Below are 18,229 nucleotides of genomic sequence, written 5' to 3'. Positions count from 1 at the left end.
GAATGCCTGAGCTAGTGTTGCCCGTTTCTTGACTGGGCATCGGATTCTGGTTACCAATCAATGTTAGGTTATTAATGCTGTGATGACAAAAGTACACCACAAAAAATAAAAGCATAGTTTTCTACGAAACTCTAGATTATATGGAAATACAAATGTCTTTTTTCTTTCTAAGTGTGTACGGTGTTCCTGTGCACCATGAGCACCAGCATCTGAGGGCATTAAGGCATTGGCGAATTAAGGCACTTTTGACAAGTATATATTTTGGTTAATTGATGAAGCAAACAGAACTTGCCTGTGATCTAGTAACAAAGCATTAGTCAGCCAATGCTTATGTCCGTCCCAAAGCACTATTGAAGTTCCCATGGAATTGTGGCCAAGATCATGATCAAACGAATAACGTACAAAGTAATATATTTGTAGGAAGACTGCTGGCAGAGTTCTCTTGTCCTGCACATTTAGTAAATCTAACTTTCTTGAATTGATTTTCATGGGTGGACGGCCGCATGGCTGGGACGCAAATGTGCAGAGCCCTTAACATGGCGATCTTTAAGCAGAATTAGGCGCCTGGTAAGTGTTATGTGTGCCTCCAGGCCCCAAGTGATCAGTTTCTTTCCATCTGCAGGGCATTGAATTTTGGCGGAATCGGGGTCGTCATGGGCCATGAATTGACGCACGCTTTTGATGATCAAGGTACGTATTGTGGGAGAGGGTGCCTTCTAGGTGGGTGGTGCTTTGGGGGGCCAGGGGCTGATGTGAAAGTGATGGTCTACTGATAATGGCCAGAATGTTTGTATGGAATGTAAAATGCTTGTTGTAGGGCGTATGCCATTTTAAGGTTGCTTCAAAGTACATAAGGGGGTGAGAAAAGGGCGATAGGAGTGAAGGGACTAAGCTTAAGAGGGAAGAAGGAAACATGGTATGGTGTTATAGGCAATGCTCTATAGTTTTCCATGGCCATGCATCAGAAGACCACCAGCTCCTGTTTTTTTCCCTCCGGATTTCTTTCACATTTGAAATTTTGAAAAGTATGTGCCAGAATTCCAAGCAATAACAGGACTGGATGCCCTTCTCAGCATTGCCACAGGGAACTTTAGAACTCTGTATAGGTTGTTTGCTGCCACACTCGTGGTGCAATAAAGACCTCTTCATAGTGCCTATAAGGAAGCCATGTGGAACTCTGCTTGTTGCCCTGGTTGCTTGTAATATGTACAAAATGAACTAAATCTGCTCTAACCACTCCTCTCCGGGGGCCATCAATGCACCATCGTACGGCTCTCTAAAGAGTGTTAGATAATGGGGAGCTATAATATGCACTGGCCAGAGGATAGCGAATGGCCTTTTTCAGTGCACCATTTCAACCTGTTCCTGAATCTCAATAGTTCAGAGAAGCAAATTGATCATTGAGACCAAGCAGCTGTTAGTCAGACTCTCTTCCCAGTCAAGCGTGTGCCTGCCATGAACCGATCACCTTCAAACCAGTGATGGCAATGGATGAAAATACCCTTTGCCTGTGTGAGAACAAATACAGAGCTGCAGTGAATCGCATCTTTGTTTAAACAGGCAGGGAAATGGGAAGACCAGATGTGCCTCCAGGTCCATCATCAAGGTGTGTGTATTTATAGATCTATTCTCTCCGCTGACTCCCCTCACACAGTGACCTTTGTATTTTGAAAGTTTTACTGTCCCTTAGTTCCTTTTACACTTACAAAGAAATTCCAAGCTTCTCTCTGGTTACCCGTGCCAATATCTGCAAGTGGGAGCCGCATAGAAAAAAGCAACTTGTGCATGAAGAAATGGGAGTACGTAGTGTACAGGAGGAGAAAACCCTTGGAGGAGACACATAAATGTTTGATCCTTGGATGATCTCTCTGCAAAAACTGCTCTTTCACTCCAGATCATGGACTGCCCCAGGATATATATCTTTGGCTGGTTATTGCAAAATGCCAGATTTGATTGTGCTTTGTGTTTTCCTGTCCCATGTTTGGGATAACTGCAATGGGTGTAGACGAGAGAATCTAAGCACATGACTGCATTCTTGGTTGGCAATCAATAATCAGACTCTACAAACACTTGGGTGCAGGTGCGTTATAAATCTCATTTCATATCATAGATTTATTTATCCATTACATTTCTAACTGTATCCTGGGTGTAAAACCTTTGCAAGTCACCATCTGTTTCTCCACTCGTGTAGCCCCCTACCTCTCTACCAATGATTCCACAGGTTGTGTACATTTCAAACATCTACAATGTTACTAGGTATTCTTTGGTTCGAGGCTACCCAAACAAGGATCTGGAACTTCTTGCTCTTGGGTGCCTTGGTGTTGTAACTCCTAGCCCTTGATATCGATCCAGGTTCTAGTAGAGATGAGGGAAAACATTGAAGATGAATCGGCCATATGTTCGGTCATCAAAAGGCGATAAGAACACCTGGTTTTTAGGTGTGGCCTTTGCCTTCTTGTTTCCGTTTTTTGTCCAGCTCATGTCTGGATTTCAGCCTTGTCATGATTCGCTGTTAAGCCCTTAAAATATCTCTAAGAAAAAATATAGTAACATGCCACCCCATTTATCCCCTCCATGAATGTGTGTGATCCCTTCATGCACCCCCACATGTGCGGCATAGCTGCATAGACCTCAAACAAAACACACCCTGCATGCGCACACACATAAGCGTCCCAAACATGTACACATACCACAGCCCCAAGGCTCTGCATGCACATCTCCCACACGCACGACCCATATTCCATGCTTGCACACAGACCCCATATAACAGTCTTCCTTTCCTAGGATCCCTCAAGCAAATTTTTCTTCAACTCAATAAGCAGAGCTGGCATGCTGTGGTTGACTACTTTCTTGGGGTATTTTTCATGTTGCTTTACTATTTTGTCTTTCCATTTGATAAATATATTATTGTACCTTAAACATGTAGTCAGTCATATGGAGGCCTTCAGTTGGCACCTGATCACAATTACACCCTGTGTTGTTAGTGATGGAGTCTGGTGAACAATAGACCAACTTTGAGGGCTGCAGCAATTTAAATTGTGTCAATGAATTCATTCATGTTGTCTTTGGGACCAGGCTGTTTGCTTTTCTGTTTTGGAGAATTCCTTTAAGATATCTGAAACTGTATTGTCAGTCACCTTTATTATGCTAGAATCTTTTTGGATGCTGGGCGTGATGTATCTGGTTACTGCAATCCCATATGCAGCTTTTGCGTCAAACGTGTTTGTTATGTAATATCACTCTTTGTGTGGACACGTGTGGGCTGTTACCTTAAAAACTGCTGCATAGTGATATCCCAGTCAAAGCATGATCGCTTATTTATTAGACTTAGCTGCATGCTAACAGCTGTAGGTGGCTTGTCTTCATTTGATGCATAGAAAAGATCCTGGTGCGAGGATGGGTCTAGGGCTGCTGCTTCCATGGGTTGTGCTGTGGCTCCACCTGGCTCGGTCATGATCACTGCTGATGGTTTGCTGATAATATGTAGCAACCCTGTATATGTGACACATGTTTCCACTTGTCCCTACCTCCTGTGTTTGCCAGGGCTCATCTCCCGATCATGTATCTTGCTGTGAAAGTATCATGCTTGCATAGTGGCTTCACTCATCAATTGTAGGACTTGGCAATTGAGCAGTGAATGTTATGCAGACCGCAAGTGGTCCTGGCGTTAGAGGCTCATTTTGGTGCTCTCCTTCCTCCCCCCCTACCCTCCATGTGATTCTCTATAAGCCTGTTGGGAACCTTGACAGATGTATCCGCAGCAATTTGATACAATCTCTGACACTGAAAACTCCACTCCTAGCCCTCCCCAAGCTTTATTTTTCCCCTTCAGAGAATGTTCCATTGTAACATTCAAAAGATTAAGTATTTGTATTATAGGGAGAACACAGCCCCTGGGGTGGGGAGGTCGTTTATATCGCATTAACCTAGCTCGGAAACCAGAAGTGCTGTACATGCTGTTGAATTTTAACTATGAGGTAAGGAAGGGAAGAGTTACGAAATATGCTGTGTGGTGTTCCAGCCATAGGGAGTGGGTTGTGCAGGAAACGAAGGAGCCTAGGTGGCACCTATTGGCTGAAGTTCCCTTTTGGTGCTGGCTGGGTTGCCACTGGTATGGTGTTATGGTAGGCAGTGGTGTAGCAAGAGAGGGCCTATAATCTTGTTTTTCTTTGCGTGCCAGTTTTGTCTCAAGCCTAGTGATGACATTCTACCTTGAGACGCGTGACCCACATGGGCTACGGAGTTTTGCAGCTAGGTAGCAAGGTGTGCGGGCAGTGGTTGCCTCATGCGTAATGGCAGCAGTCTTGAAGAGTATTCTGTCTAGGATGGGATGTGTGAGGTTGCCGGGGAAAGGCCATTGCTTCTTGGATCCCGACCCTGGGAGTGGAGAAACTAGGGAGGATCACCTAGGTGGAGTTCCTTGGGGATTGGGAGTGGGGCCCAGAGTCGAGATAGGATAGCCCCCTTTTCCCTCTGAAAACCAACCTGGCCCTCCCCCAGCCATTATGGGCTACTGTAAGACAATTCCCCTCATTTGACCTGTCACAGTACTGAGACAAGGAAGAGGCGACTAGGAGTCGTAAACACCAATAGGTATTTTCACCACTCTGGTACTGAGACGAAGAAGACTGTGAATGCATATAAGAGGTGAGGCTGCACCCCATGTAGAGAGACCTGTGTGCGATCAGGGGATGAAACGGGCTGGCGAGAAGCAAGTGGGAGCCAGGTCTGGAATCTGTGAGTCCGAAGAAGGAGAGGCTCCAAATCTCCATCCGAGCTCGGGTTGCCGATAGCAGTAGCACAAGACTGTGCTCTGCCCGAAGCCCTCAGCCGCCGCGGGAGAGTGAGGGAAGTTCTGGGTGGCCAGCGCGAGGGAGGCAAAGCTCGTGGATGCAGGAGGATCGCAGTTTGAGAACCGGCAAAGCTGCAGAGAGTGGTCGTGCATAACCGGTAAGTGTAATCAAGGGAACACTCTGTCTGGAGCTCTGCGCTAATGCTGCGGTTTATTCTGAGAATGCTGAGTGAACTGAAATAAAAAAAAAAAACATGAATATCGAATGATCTGAAAGTAATTAAGCATAGTTCTGGGTAACAAAGTGAAAATGTTTTAATATTAAACAAGCACTGAACACTTGCAAAGTAAATACTAAGCAAATATTGAACGCTAAGCTCAATGAAAACGTTGTGTGGAAAGCTGCGAGACGATGAAAGTGCCCATTTAAAAGAGCGCTAGCGTGAAAGAGCCTAACAGAAAGGTGGTGAATGAATAAGACCACCACAAACTGAATAGGCAAAGTCAAGTGAACTTTTTGAATAACTACCATGTGGCAAGGCCAAAGACTGGCAGAAGGTGTGCGACACATTGTGGCAAAACCAAAAAGCTAACCAGGAGAGGCCAAGAGACTGTGAAACCTGCGCATATGGGCCAACGAGGAGAATCTAAGTGAATGTAGATCTCCACACAGGGGCAAATATACAAAGTCCTGTGTGGGCTGAAGAATCTAGGATTACTGGTTGCATGACCTGTGATGGGTGCACCATGTGGTCTGGCAACTGCGCCTAGACCAGTGAACCCTCATTGGTGAAAGATAGACACTGTGATCCAGAAGGAGTGCCAAGTTAACCTGGAGATGTGTTGAACATTGGAAGTTTGAAACCAAGCATAAGTTGAGACATTGGAGCCTTGTGCAAGGGAACCCTGAAAGACTTGATGATGGAGCCTCAAGACCCTTTTCTTTTTAACTGAGTTGCTTAAGCTGTGGGAAGGGAACCTCGAGGATTGTGTGGAACTGTATTGCCTTGAACTTGGGTGGTACTTTTGTGAACTTGGGGATGCGGAGCTGAAGAGGAAGCTAGGAGCTGGAAGATGCTCAGTACTTTGTGTTAATCGCCATTTGTTTAATTATTGACATCCCGACACATTGTTTAGCTTTAGGTGTGTGGGCAAGGATAGGTTTTTCGCACAGCCAGACTTTTAAGTTGACCTTTTTGACTCAGACTTTCCTTAGTTTCATTTAGGTAGGGAAATCCCACCTTAGCATAGGGCACATTAGACCTTCAACCATCCTGACATTTGATTTAATAAACCATCTTATTTTGAACTTTAAGTCTGTTGGTGTCTTACTTCATGGTGCCTTCACAGATGCCAGTGCAGCTCCCTTAGGATGGGAGAAAGGTATTCACATTTCTTTTCTCCAATTATGAGTCCTGCTGCAGTGTGTTGAGCAGCCCTAAGTGGAGCCAGGTAAATCACAAGAATGATGGTAATGAAGGAGTTTCACCCATTGATGTAGGAGATTACCAGAGCCCAGACTGTGGTTCTGAAGTCCTCAGGTGGAAGGAAGGTTTCTGAGGGTTAGCTGGTACTACATGGTTTAGGCATCTTGTCAGAAGAAAAAGTGTGGTCTATGGTGAACCATTGTGGCTTGGCATTTGGGGAAAGGGGACGTGTGAAGTAGTCGAGGTGCTTCGGTGGGTGGCCGAGTAGGATGAGTTCACTCTTTAGAGCTTGAGGCATGAGGTCCTGAGACTCAGACCTTTAGGTGTAGTTATGTATCATTCAGGTATTGATGGTGGGAGAAGTCTGGTCATTTAGAACTGTGTTTAAGAAGCTTGTTCCGTTAGCAAGTAGAGGTTCTATAGGCGGTGGCCAAACATGTTGAACGCGGCAGAGATCTTGAAGAGGACCAGCATGCAAGTGTCACCTTTGTCCATGATTTGATGATTCACCCTCGCTTGCGCTTGTGGCACAACCAATTGATGCCCTGCAACTTGAAGGCCATCCTCCAGGAGCTAATGGAAGCAGTGGTCCTGTTGCTGTTCTGTCTGATCAGGAACGGGGGCTCTGCTGTGCCTGGACATCATACAGCCCCCATTTATTTGAAACCGTGGCAAAGGACTTGTGGCTGTGATGCTGCTCTCCGCCGGGTGTTGAGGTGGGGGGAGCAGTGCCTTGCTTTGTTGATGGCCTATGTCCTCCTCCAATAGCATGATATTTGAAGAGTTACAGAAGCACTCTGTGAATATTGAATCTTTCCTTTTTTTGTGCTGGTCTCGAATCGTGTATCCCTGTCGGGGATTGCTAAGTGAAAGAGACGGTGGACAAATCCACTGACCAATGAGACCAATGACTCAAGGGTGCTACACCCTTAATGTTGAATCAATAAGAAACTTCATGAATTATTTTCTTGAATATTAATGTATTTTTTGGATTTGGGAAAATGCTTTGAGTAAATATTTATTAATTTAGTTCAAGCCAGGTTCATATTGCGGCGTATTGTTTAACAGCCACAATATGTACATGTTTCGATCAATCCTTGATCGTCGTCAAGTGGCTAAAAAGCAACAGAAAAACAAAACATGTCTCACATACATTTCATGTTTATAACTAAGCTGAAGAAAAATATCTAATGTATTGTAATGAAACGGTCTGACATCTGTAATGAAACTTCAATACATTTCCAAAATGTGCCCAAATGTATGTCAAGCACTAAAATGCTGCATTTACCTACAGTGAAAGCACATCCATTAAGGTGACTTATATTCCTTCATCGCAAACAGTGAACTTTCACAACCAAAATGAACCTTCGATATGGTCCGGGTGAATGAGGAACATAAATGTGCTTAATGCATCGAACGTGAAAAATCGTGGATTTATGTAATTCATAGTTTTACTTAACAGACCCCAGTGATTTAAATCTGCTGTTTTCACCCATTGAGTGCAATACACTATGAAATGCTGCACTCCCATGATTTGATACGAATCAGAACCTCATCCCCATAATATTCATAAACTCACCCTTCTCACCCTGATGCCGAAAGCTTGTCCTGTGAGGGTTCTGTTCCCCCAAACTCTGCTGTGCAGTGGAAGGCATGCAGGAAGATTGCCTTTTCCCATGTGAGTCTATTTGCAGAGATTGCGCAGCAGGAAGCGTGTCGGAGACTGATGAGCAGCTGTCGTGAAGCTATGGGTCTCAGGAGCGAGAGGGGCTCCTTAATTGAGCCAGACCGAAGACTCCTCCAGCGAGGCAGGATGTGGGTCCCAAGTGAAGCCAGAAGTCATAGAAGTTGTGCAACACATGGAGAAAGGAATACAAAAGACAGTGACTTAAACCTGGCATTCTGATTCCTTGCATGGGCACTGCCCTCAACAGTATCCAGCTTAATAATCATTCACTTGAGAGTAGAAGCGAGGTGAAGTTGTTAGTTGAGTCACTTGAAAAGTAGCACTCTTGTGTGATCGGGTATTTTCCCTTTCACTTGCGTGAAGAGCAAACGCTACAAAAGCCAATTGTTAAACTTTAAACTTTGTAAACTTCATGACGTGGCCGCGTGTGTCTAATTATGCTTCTCAGAGGAAGAGGGACCTCTGAATCATTATTCACGCAGACAACAATTGCTTGTAAAAAGAACTCGCGTTTTACAATCGTATTTGAAGTTGGAGAGAGCATTGCCTGAGCCAAGAGTGAACCAGGTATTCCCCAATGGAGACTGAAACCAGTATTTCCCAAAGCCAGAGAACAGTAGAACAGCACAGTGAGCCAAACAGAACGTCAGCATTGCATAAGATAAAAGTGTGCAAGCATTACCTGAAGCCAAGAGAGTGGCAACAAAGCTTCTGGTTAATTATTCTGGCTAACAGGTGGCAGAGGGGTAAAGGCAATGTTGGGGAAGGGGAACATGCTAATTATAAATATTCTTTGAGGTTGATACAACCTACATTGCCAAAGACTGTAGAAGCAAGAGAAAAGTGTGTTCTAAAGGCAATTCTAAGTTGTTGTTGGTTGCAAACAGACAAGAAGGACACAGTGGCTGCCCCTCTGAAAGCCAAGGTTTAGAGGAAGAGTGCCTTGTCTGCTTGAAGGTGTAGAAATACCCTAAAGTGAATCTTGTCATAACAAGTCACAAAGTACTGAAGCTGTGGTGGTGTATTTGGTTGTCAGTAGAGGTGAGAGTTCAGAAGCACATATGAAGGCGGAATAGTATGAGGAAAAGGAAAGGCCCTCATGGTAAACTGTTGTGGAAGTAGAAGTGCAGTGAAGTCATGTTGACAAAGATACCTACTGTGAACCCTAATCTTATAATAAGATACATACTAATTGTTAACCAAGGACTGTGCTTCATTAACATTTACAGAAGTAGTATTTTCTTTAAACTTTGGTAATTCGTCTTGTACAACTGGAAGTTGTGACAAAGCATTGTGACTGGGAATAACATTGATGCTACTTTTGTGAAGTGGAAAGTATTATCACCCTGAGGAGATGCGTTTCTGTTATTGGAACTTTGGTTAACAAAACCTTACTTTGACATTGGAGACATCAAGAACTGAACTAAGACTATTTTACCTACATGGATTTCCTGGTTTCTTTTTGTTGAACATTGAATTGGAGTTTACCTTGAATCCTGGGGAAGGAGAGCTCATCTAGGTTATTCAGAGGTTATTAGGCATAACTCCCAAGTTCTTGACCAACGTAACCAGAGAGGGAATGTCACCCAGAGCTGACAGCCAGAACACAGAAGTCCACAGAGACGTCTTCGAGGTGGGGACGCACCATCATCACCTCCTTATCCCCATTCAGTTTAAGCCAGTTGCCATCAATCCAGCCCTTCAAGGTGGACAGACACTCGCACAGCCTCAACGACACCTAATATTGGCCAAGATCTAACCACACCAGAATCTGGGTGTTGTCCGCATAGGCATAGCATCTGACGCCATGGGCGCGGATGAGAGCAACCAGCGACTGAACGTAGAGGTTGAATAACAAGGGGGACAAGGCGGAACCCTGAGGAATACCACAGGATAAAGCGTGAGACTGAGACAGAAAAAGGGGAAAGGGAAAAGTGACTGACCTCGTCCTGATAAGAAAGAGGAGACCCAGGTCAGGACGGTTCCCGAGAGAGACCTGCTGTGGCCAATGGGACAACAAGATGGAATGGTCAACCATATCAAATGCCGCTGACCGATCAAGTAATATCAGAGCACCCACTCCATCTTGATCTGCCAGCATAGCCAGATCATCCATTGCCGACACCCGGACACTCTCGGTACCCCGTCCTGATCGAAAACCAAACTAAAATGGATTTAGACCGTTTGAGTGTTCAAGATAAGAAGATAGAAGAGGGGACACCAAAGACTCTAATGCTTTCATAAAGAAAGGAAGGAGTGAAATAGGGTGGTAGTGTAAAAGCAAGGAAATATCGAGGCTGAGTACCACAAAAGGAATTTTACCAAACACGGGCTATAAAGATTCACAGATCTTTAATGCTGCGCAGTTACAAAGAAACACAGATCTGATACAGATGGCTATCTGGCTCGCAACACCCCGCAAGGAGTACCAGCCCGTCAGAGTGAGGAGGGAGAGTGCTGGACATCTGAACATTCGAGTTTATATACATTTCTAACACTATTGTCCAGCCCCTCTATATGTTAATAATCTACGGTCTAGAGTTTGTACCGAGTTCACATATAGCTCATACAATTTGAGACCCTTTTTGGTCGCTTGCCATTGCACCATACAGACTGTCTTCCGGTAGACCTAGTGCTAACATCGAATTTAGGGAATTATTACCTTGCTTTTGAACTGCCATCCCTTACACTGCTGTGACCCACCACCTAAATGACACTAGACCTTACGCTACCGCACAACAACTACACTGTACTAGCCCCTCCTTGCCCAGTATCACAATGTATCTCCAGGCGCTTTACACAGTGTTACTAAGATTAATACTGCACATTCTGAACAGCCAATACCCAACCATGCTACCCAATTTACCAGCACTTGAGCCCGCACATAACCCATACACACTAACTGAAATGACCTCCACACCTTGCCCTGTTCTCATGATGAACCTTAGATTACGTTCCAGGCTCCCAAGGCTCTATGACCCTCTATCTAAACCAGCCCACAACAAGGTGAATAGGAATCCATCCCTACACCCTCTTCAATTGAACAGTAGACTCCACCGCAAGCCCATCCGTGACCAGAAAAGTACGCACAAATCTGCGTCACCACCCCTAAACCCAGCAGATCTCGGGACCAAGGGTGCACTAATAAATGCCCGCTCCATGGTAGCCCATGCATCAGACATTGCCGACCTGCTACACAACGAAGACCTGGACTTCTTAGCGGTCACTGAATCTTGGCTTCACCCCACGGCAGGCCCTGCAATTATGCTAGCGGTACCAGATGACTACACGCTATTAAGACTTGATCGTACCACCTCTAGAGGTGGAGGTCTTGCCATCATAGCCAAAACTAAATTCCCGATTACAATTTAATCCCCCACCAATGTTTGCTCCTGTGAATCTCTAACCGCCAAGTTAACACTATCTAATACTCAATCCATCTCCATTCACCTTATCTACCGGCCACCAAGCCCTTTAGGGTCATTTGAAGAAGACCTCACAGACATCTTATCAAACAATCTTAAAAACTCCTCACAACGCATCTTACTAGGAGACTTTAACCTCGAATTTAGCGACCCCGCAGACGCCAACGCCAGTACAATCAATAACACCCTAGAGGAACTGGGCTTCACCCAGAAGATCACTGAGCCCACCCATATCAAAGGGAGAACTCTGGACTGGCTAGCTGTGCATAACTGCCCAGTCCTGGTCTCTGCCATACTCCCGCAGCCCTGGACAGACCATTACTTGATCTCGTTCACCCTAGAGGCAACCCTAGCACAAGCTAACAGCATAGCTCCAGCTGTCCATTCCCGAAATAAAAAAAACATCACCCCCGAAAACTTGATACCGCTAATCACACCAACCTTGAACGCCATCCAGGATCACATAGATCCATTCACGATGGTGGACATCTACAATAAAATCATGCTCTCATCCCTCGATGCCATAGCCCCTTTGAAACTAAAAAAGAGCAAGCCCCGGAAACACATCAACTCCTGGTTTTCGCCTCATCTTAAAGCCCTCAGACAGGAAAAGCGACGCTGTGAAAAAATCTGGCGAGCTCACCCCTCAGAAAATAACAAAAAAAACTTGAGCAGTCTAGCTTCCCAATATAAAAAAGGAATTATATTGGCCAAACAAATGTCTTATAGTACGCGAATCTCACAAGCTAAATCTAACACGAGAGAGCTTTTCACAATACAATCCCCGATCCAAGTGCCCGACTCGTGTATCAAAGATAAAAACTGGTGCACGGGCATACAAAATGCCCTAGCAAACAAAATCTCCTCCCTTAAGACTAAAATAAGCATTAAAAAAGAATCTCTGCTCTCCTCCACTAAACCGAGTAACGTCACCCATAAAAAGGTTCAACTGACTCAATCATCCCCCCCAGCGCACAACCCCCCCCTTTAATTTCCATAAAGTATCTACCAAAGAGGTAGAAAATACTATTCTCACCCTCAAACCTTCAAACTGCCACGGAGGCCTATGCCCCGCGCAACTGATTAAGGATGCAGCCCGTGATCTCGCACCATTTATTACCAAACTAATAAATGCGTCTTTCACATCCGGCACCGTACCTAATAATTTAAAACAGTCCTGGGTCCTCCCTCTGCTTAAAAAACCGAATTTAGACCCATCCACTCCAACTAACTACCGCCCCATTACCACAGTACCGTTCCTTCTTAAAATCCTCGACAAAATAGCATACCAACAGATCCAACATTATCTTGAGCACTTCCATCTCCTAGGCGTCCGACAATCGGGCTTCAGGCCACAGCATGGAATCGAAACTGCACTTATAGATCTCAAGGCACAGATAGACGAGCTGAGAGACCAGGGTAAGACAGCACTATTGCTACTCCTTGATCTCTCGGCGGCCTTTGATCTGGTCGACCATGGGATCTTGTGCAACCACCTACAAAAAGCTGCCCACTTCTCTCAAGAAGCAACCAATTGGATCCAATCCTTCCTTAATAACCGCACAATGAGTCTTCTCACTGTCAGAAGCAGCCGACCCTACACCTATCACTTGTGGCGTGCCTCAAGGATCTTGCGTCTCCCCTACACTCTAACATCTTCACGAAGCCCCTTTTTGATGATCTAGACGATCTGGGTTTCACCTACACTAATTACGCCGATGATACCCAGATCCTCATCCCGTTGTCGGGGGATTATGACAAGGATTTGGCCTTCGTTAATAGAGTGTACCTCATCATCCAGGCATGGATGGCCTCACACGGTCTATGCCTGAATGATGACAAGACGGAACTCCTTATTCTAGGCTCTACACATTACCTCAACAAGCTGGACCACAAATACTCATTGTTCATAATTGACGATAACAAGATCAAGGTAGCTAAGGAGGTTAAAACCCTCGGCTTCCATCTAGATTCCACCCTTACCTTCAACAAACAAGTGAATGCAATGGCCTCCGCCACCTCCTACACTTGCAAACTCATTAGGGCAGCCACACCCTTACTCTCCCCCACCAACTGTACCACCTTGGCCAGGGCGTTGATCCTGTCCAAGCTGGACTACTGCAACGCTCTATATGTAGGTTGTAACAAATATATCTCAAACAAAATCCAAAATCTCCAAAATAATCCCCTTAGAGCGGCCCTCAGTATCCCGAAGAAAGCCCATATCTCTGATTCCAGAAGATCTGTCAATTGGCTATCCACCAAGGACAAGATATTCCTTAAATCGGTGTCTCTGGTTCATAAATGCCTCCACCAAGCAGCCCCTCAATACCTCATCTCCAAATTTACTAGACCCACCCTCTCTCGCCCCTCGAGAACGGCCAATTCCAACCTTCTTCTGGTGCCTAGGTTCAAACGTACAACGTCTGGAGGCAACAGCTTCCCAGTAAAAGCAGCGCAATTCTGGAACTCCCTTCCTCCTACCTGCAGGGAGGACCTACCCTACCACCAGTTCAGAGCCAGGACTATCCACTGGCTCAAAACTCTCGACTCATAACGACCTTTCCGATGCCCGGATGCGTCACGTGGCTCCTTACCTCATTGAATGTAAATATGTATATAGTATTGCCCATAGTGTATATGTATGTATGTGCATATGTTCTACCCCTCCTACTCAGCGTGATACGTCCGGCACTGTAACCGCAGCTGGACCTCACCCTACTGTATGTAACTAAGTTCTGCAACCCTCTTGCTGCCTCTGCGCCTGGCTACCCCTGGGTTAGGTTCGCATTATAAATAAATAAAATACAAATACAATAATATGCACACGGATACATGGGTTTACATTTCCATCAAGATACAATGGCGAAGTATGTTCTTGGCTTCAGCAATAAGCTTTAGCACATATCCCTTCACAATGTAGTTCTGCCAGTGTCCACGCTTGGTATTTACATAAAATTGTCCTCGATGTGTATTCGTGGATGAGGCTTGTTAGCGCAGACAATCCTACGACAACAAGTCATACACAGTACATGGTCTCATTACCTAGTCTAAACAGTCGGCCCTCTGACAGTCTACCATTAACAGAACTCAAAGGTCGGGAAGGCTTGGTTGCAAGTTAGAAACACAGTCCACCATTTTAGAACAGAGAATCATTAGAACAGAAATCAAAATGGTGAATGATTCTAAAATGGCAGTGAAGTCGATCTAAAATCGGAACTTTGCAACGCGGTTTTATAAATCAAAAGGAGGCGCAATATGATTTCCCGTTTAACAGTAGTTGGTCAAGTGAAGGTTTATTTAACCGTGGTACGATGATGGCCTGTTTCAGCTCAGCAGGGATAATACCCTGCTGAAAGGAGCAGTTGACCATGGTAGTGACAAAAGTAATAACCTCAGGGAGAATTTCCTGCAGCACTGCCGCCGGCATAGGATCTGAGGAGGCTGCTGATTTCAATTTAGCAATCGCTTTTCACCTCCGCAGTAGTGAAAACCGGGAAGTCGGACCAAGAATGTAACGGCCTGATATTGGGTTCACCTGCATCTATGCATGTTCTCCCCAAGCAATTGCTCTGGATAAGGACACGGATACCTGTCACCTTAGTGATAAAAGATTTTGCTAGGGAATCGCACCAAATCTGTGAGGGAGCGATCTTGGGTGTAATGGCAACAGTAGAAGTAAATGATTTGACAACCAAAAATAGCTCCTTCGGCTGGTTGAGAGCCGTCGCCACTCTGCCTGTGAAAAAAGTCTGCTTGGCGAGTTTGATTGCTCTATGATTATTGTAGGTCCGCTTCTGGAAGCCGACCTTTTCATGCATATCGTAGTTTCTCTGCTATTTATGCTCTGCCAGCCTTAACTCTAGGTGGGTTGTTTTCAGCTCTACTGAGAACCAGGGAGCTGAAGGACTTTTCCGTGGGTGAATACGTTTAAGTGGAGCGACAATATCTGCCACTTCGAGGAGATTCTGAATAAGGGTGGACAAATCGGGTATAGGAATCAAACTGCATTCTTTGGCCATCAAAGCGACCACTGCCCTACAGTCCACCCAACACCAATTACGGCGAGGGACGGCCGCAAGACGTAGCATGGAAGGGCGTGAAACATTCATGATACGAAATGACAGAAGTTGGTGATCAGATGGGATCACAGGGCAGAGGGGGTCACTTTCTATATTTGCATCGGCTATAAAGATAAGATCAAGAATACCACCTAGCCTATGAGTGGGCTCTACAACCAGCTGATTCAGCCACAAGTCCACGGAATTGGACTGGTCTACTGGCAAGGGGAGGGTTAAGGCTAACATTAAAGTCACCCACAATCAAGATAACAGGACATTTCAATTGAAGCACAACCACAAAGTCAGGGAACGTGTCAGAAAAGTCCACGTACGAGCCAGGAGGGCGATATACTATAAAAAGATGTAACACAGACTTATCCTGGCAGGTACTTACCGTAGCAGTCTTAGATGTTGGTGGGCTCCCTGCACAGTCAAAGTCCCGAGGAAATATGGTGTCTAGTGGCGCCAGCGCAAGCAGAGACTGCTGAGCCATCCTAGCCCATCCGCAGCCCGGACGGGCACAGTCAAGCTTAACTTTGGCGCTAATTCGACAATAGAGGCACGCTACCGACCACTGTGCCATTGGCGCTCAACCACATTTGACCTACACATAATATTACCTTGGCCCATCCGTTGGCTAGCGTGATAAAAAGGGAAAGCAGACTACAATGAGTCTGTGCGTGCAATTAAGAAAATGCTCCGGTGGCCCTGAGCTGAGCCTCGGACTGCCCTAGAGGCCAGGCCCCCTCTGCCAAGGGACTGGCTTTACAGGGAAATTAAATTGTAAATAAAATAAGTTAAATAAAAGTAATAATTATTTTAAATGTCTGAGAGTCAGCAGGAGCCCAGTCACACTCTGCAGCACCGGGTAAATCCTGTTGCCTTAAAGCAAATCAAAGCGTGGCATGTGCTGTTATCGACATTACCGATGGCTGGACAAGTGAGCACCATCTGTAAAACAGTCTTCTATCTGCTTAAGCTTCTTCGCAGCATCATGTATTTTCTAATGGAGGCTTTGCACCCTCAGGTGGTGGCTTCTTTGATCTCCAGCCATATTGATTACTGTAATGCCCTCTACCTGGCTCAACCTAGGGGCTTGAGCCTGCGGCTTCAGCACTTGCAGAACATGGCAGCCAGAGTAGCAACAGGATCGCCATATGGTGCCCATATTAGTCCAGTGATCCGTGCTTTACACTGGCTCCCTGTGGCTTAGAGGATCAAGTTTAAAGCCCTATGCCTAGTACATCGGGTGTATTGCGGGTTGGGCGCTTAATTTCTCCAGGATAAATGTAGGCCGTATATTCCAACTAGATCCTTACGATCAGAAGTGGCCAACCTGGTCATCATTCTGAAATTTCCGAGAGCTCGACTGGTTGGCCGTGCTTTTTCGGTTGCTGCGGGCACACTGTGGAATGGGGTTACCCATAGGAATGCGGAATCTAACTAATCTGCAGTTCCGACGTGTGCTAAAAACTATCCGTTTTTAGAGTGGCGGTGGAGTGCCCCCGGTTAATGTCCACTTTCTTTGTGTATATGATGTTTAAGTGTGAGGGCCAGACATCCTGTGTTAGTGTTTCCCTTTAGTTTTGTTAGGCAGGGAAATACTCGTCAGAGTAGTGATATTGAGGCGCATGATAACATTTATAATTTAATTAAATGACACATTTTGAACAATCATCCAAAAGTTGTCCGCCTCGCATTGCTGACCCCTCACAGTTCTCATTCCTTTGTGAGTAGGTTTTTTTATACGACTGTCTCCTGGTTTACCCTGCCTCCTGGCTCCCATTGGTTACTCTACCCAACTAGTCTCTTTTGGCTGATTTTTCTGCTGTGCTCTTCCCTATGGGTTTGGGTTTCTACTTAGAGCCCTCAAAGTCCTAGTTAAACCCTGCCCCTTTTCAATCATCTGCGACGATTACGCATTGCAACACTACGTGGTACTGGTCAGTCGGCATCCGTTTCTCAGCATGTTGATTCCTGTGTCTTCGCGGACAGTCTGCTTGTCTCAGCTGGGTTGGGATTCTTAACAGTTATGGATCGTTCTTGACACAGCACAGGAGTTCCTGGGTCTTAAAATCCTATAAGAGAAGAGAAAAAACTGTGGCCATGAAAGAGTCTCCGGGTATAGTGGAAAAGACGGTGGTACCGATGCGCACAGGTGAGTCAAGCAAGGTCGTCCCCCCAACTCCCACTCTCGTCAGGCATATCAGGCTTGGTCAGTGGCCTTTTAGACTGCCTGCTGCAGTTTGAGAGGGGACGCTGCTTTCCATTGACCGGACCCTGGCGATGTGCACAAGTGTGACCTTAGAACCAATAGCAAAGTAGTCACAAAGATCTGTCGGAGCACGTTTTTCCAATTTAGTTGTACTTTTGGGGTGTGTCACAAAATGGAGTGGGCTCAGTGAGACACGTAGAAGAAGGGGACAGTTTAAAGGGTTTCTATTTGTGAAATGAAAACAGAAAAAAGGTATTCAGCTAAAATGTCTTCTCTGGCTGAAATGGGTAATAAACAACTGGCCAACAAAATAGCAGGATTACTTTTCCTTGGATGACGTGAATAAACCAAAAAGTCGGTTTTAGCTTTAAATCAGAGTCTGGGCCCCCTGTCTAGGGGAGGAGTCACTCAGTCAGGTATTTTGAGTTCTTGCAATACTTCTTTCCTCAAGTCTGATGGGTGTCATCCTCTTCTTTTTCTATTCACTTGTTCCTTTTTCTTTTCACTTGTTCTGTAGGGGATTGGTCCAGGGGTTGCACAATGCAACTGTCCAAAGATTGGTGACCACTGGAAATAGGGCAAGGCTCAGTAACTGCAGCCTCAGTGCTTGCTGTGCGGTCTT

General features: G+C 45.5%; 1 protein-coding gene across 5 annotated transcripts in view; it reads left to right on the top strand.

Annotated features, from left to right (window-relative positions):
• The window catches only part of ECE1 (endothelin converting enzyme 1), a 696,412-nt gene that overhangs the window by 627,282 nt on the left and 50,901 nt on the right, over nt 1-18,229 (top strand). For all 5 annotated transcript variants that reach the window (XM_069610356.1, XM_069610353.1, XM_069610355.1 and 2 more), the window contains one exon: nt 623-690. In XM_069610356.1, coding sequence (XP_069466457.1) covers nt 623-690 — 68 coding nt within the window. The remainder of the gene's footprint in view (nt 1-622; nt 691-18,229) is intronic.

This window comes from Ambystoma mexicanum, chromosome 8 (genome assembly GCF_040938575.1).
Source record: "Ambystoma mexicanum isolate Mex_15411 chromosome 8, UKY_AmexF1_1, whole genome shotgun sequence".
NCBI lineage: Eukaryota > Metazoa > Chordata > Amphibia > Caudata > Ambystomatidae > Ambystoma > Ambystoma mexicanum.
Note: the sequence above shows the minus strand (reverse complement) of the source record. Positions and strands in the feature narration are given on the sequence as shown.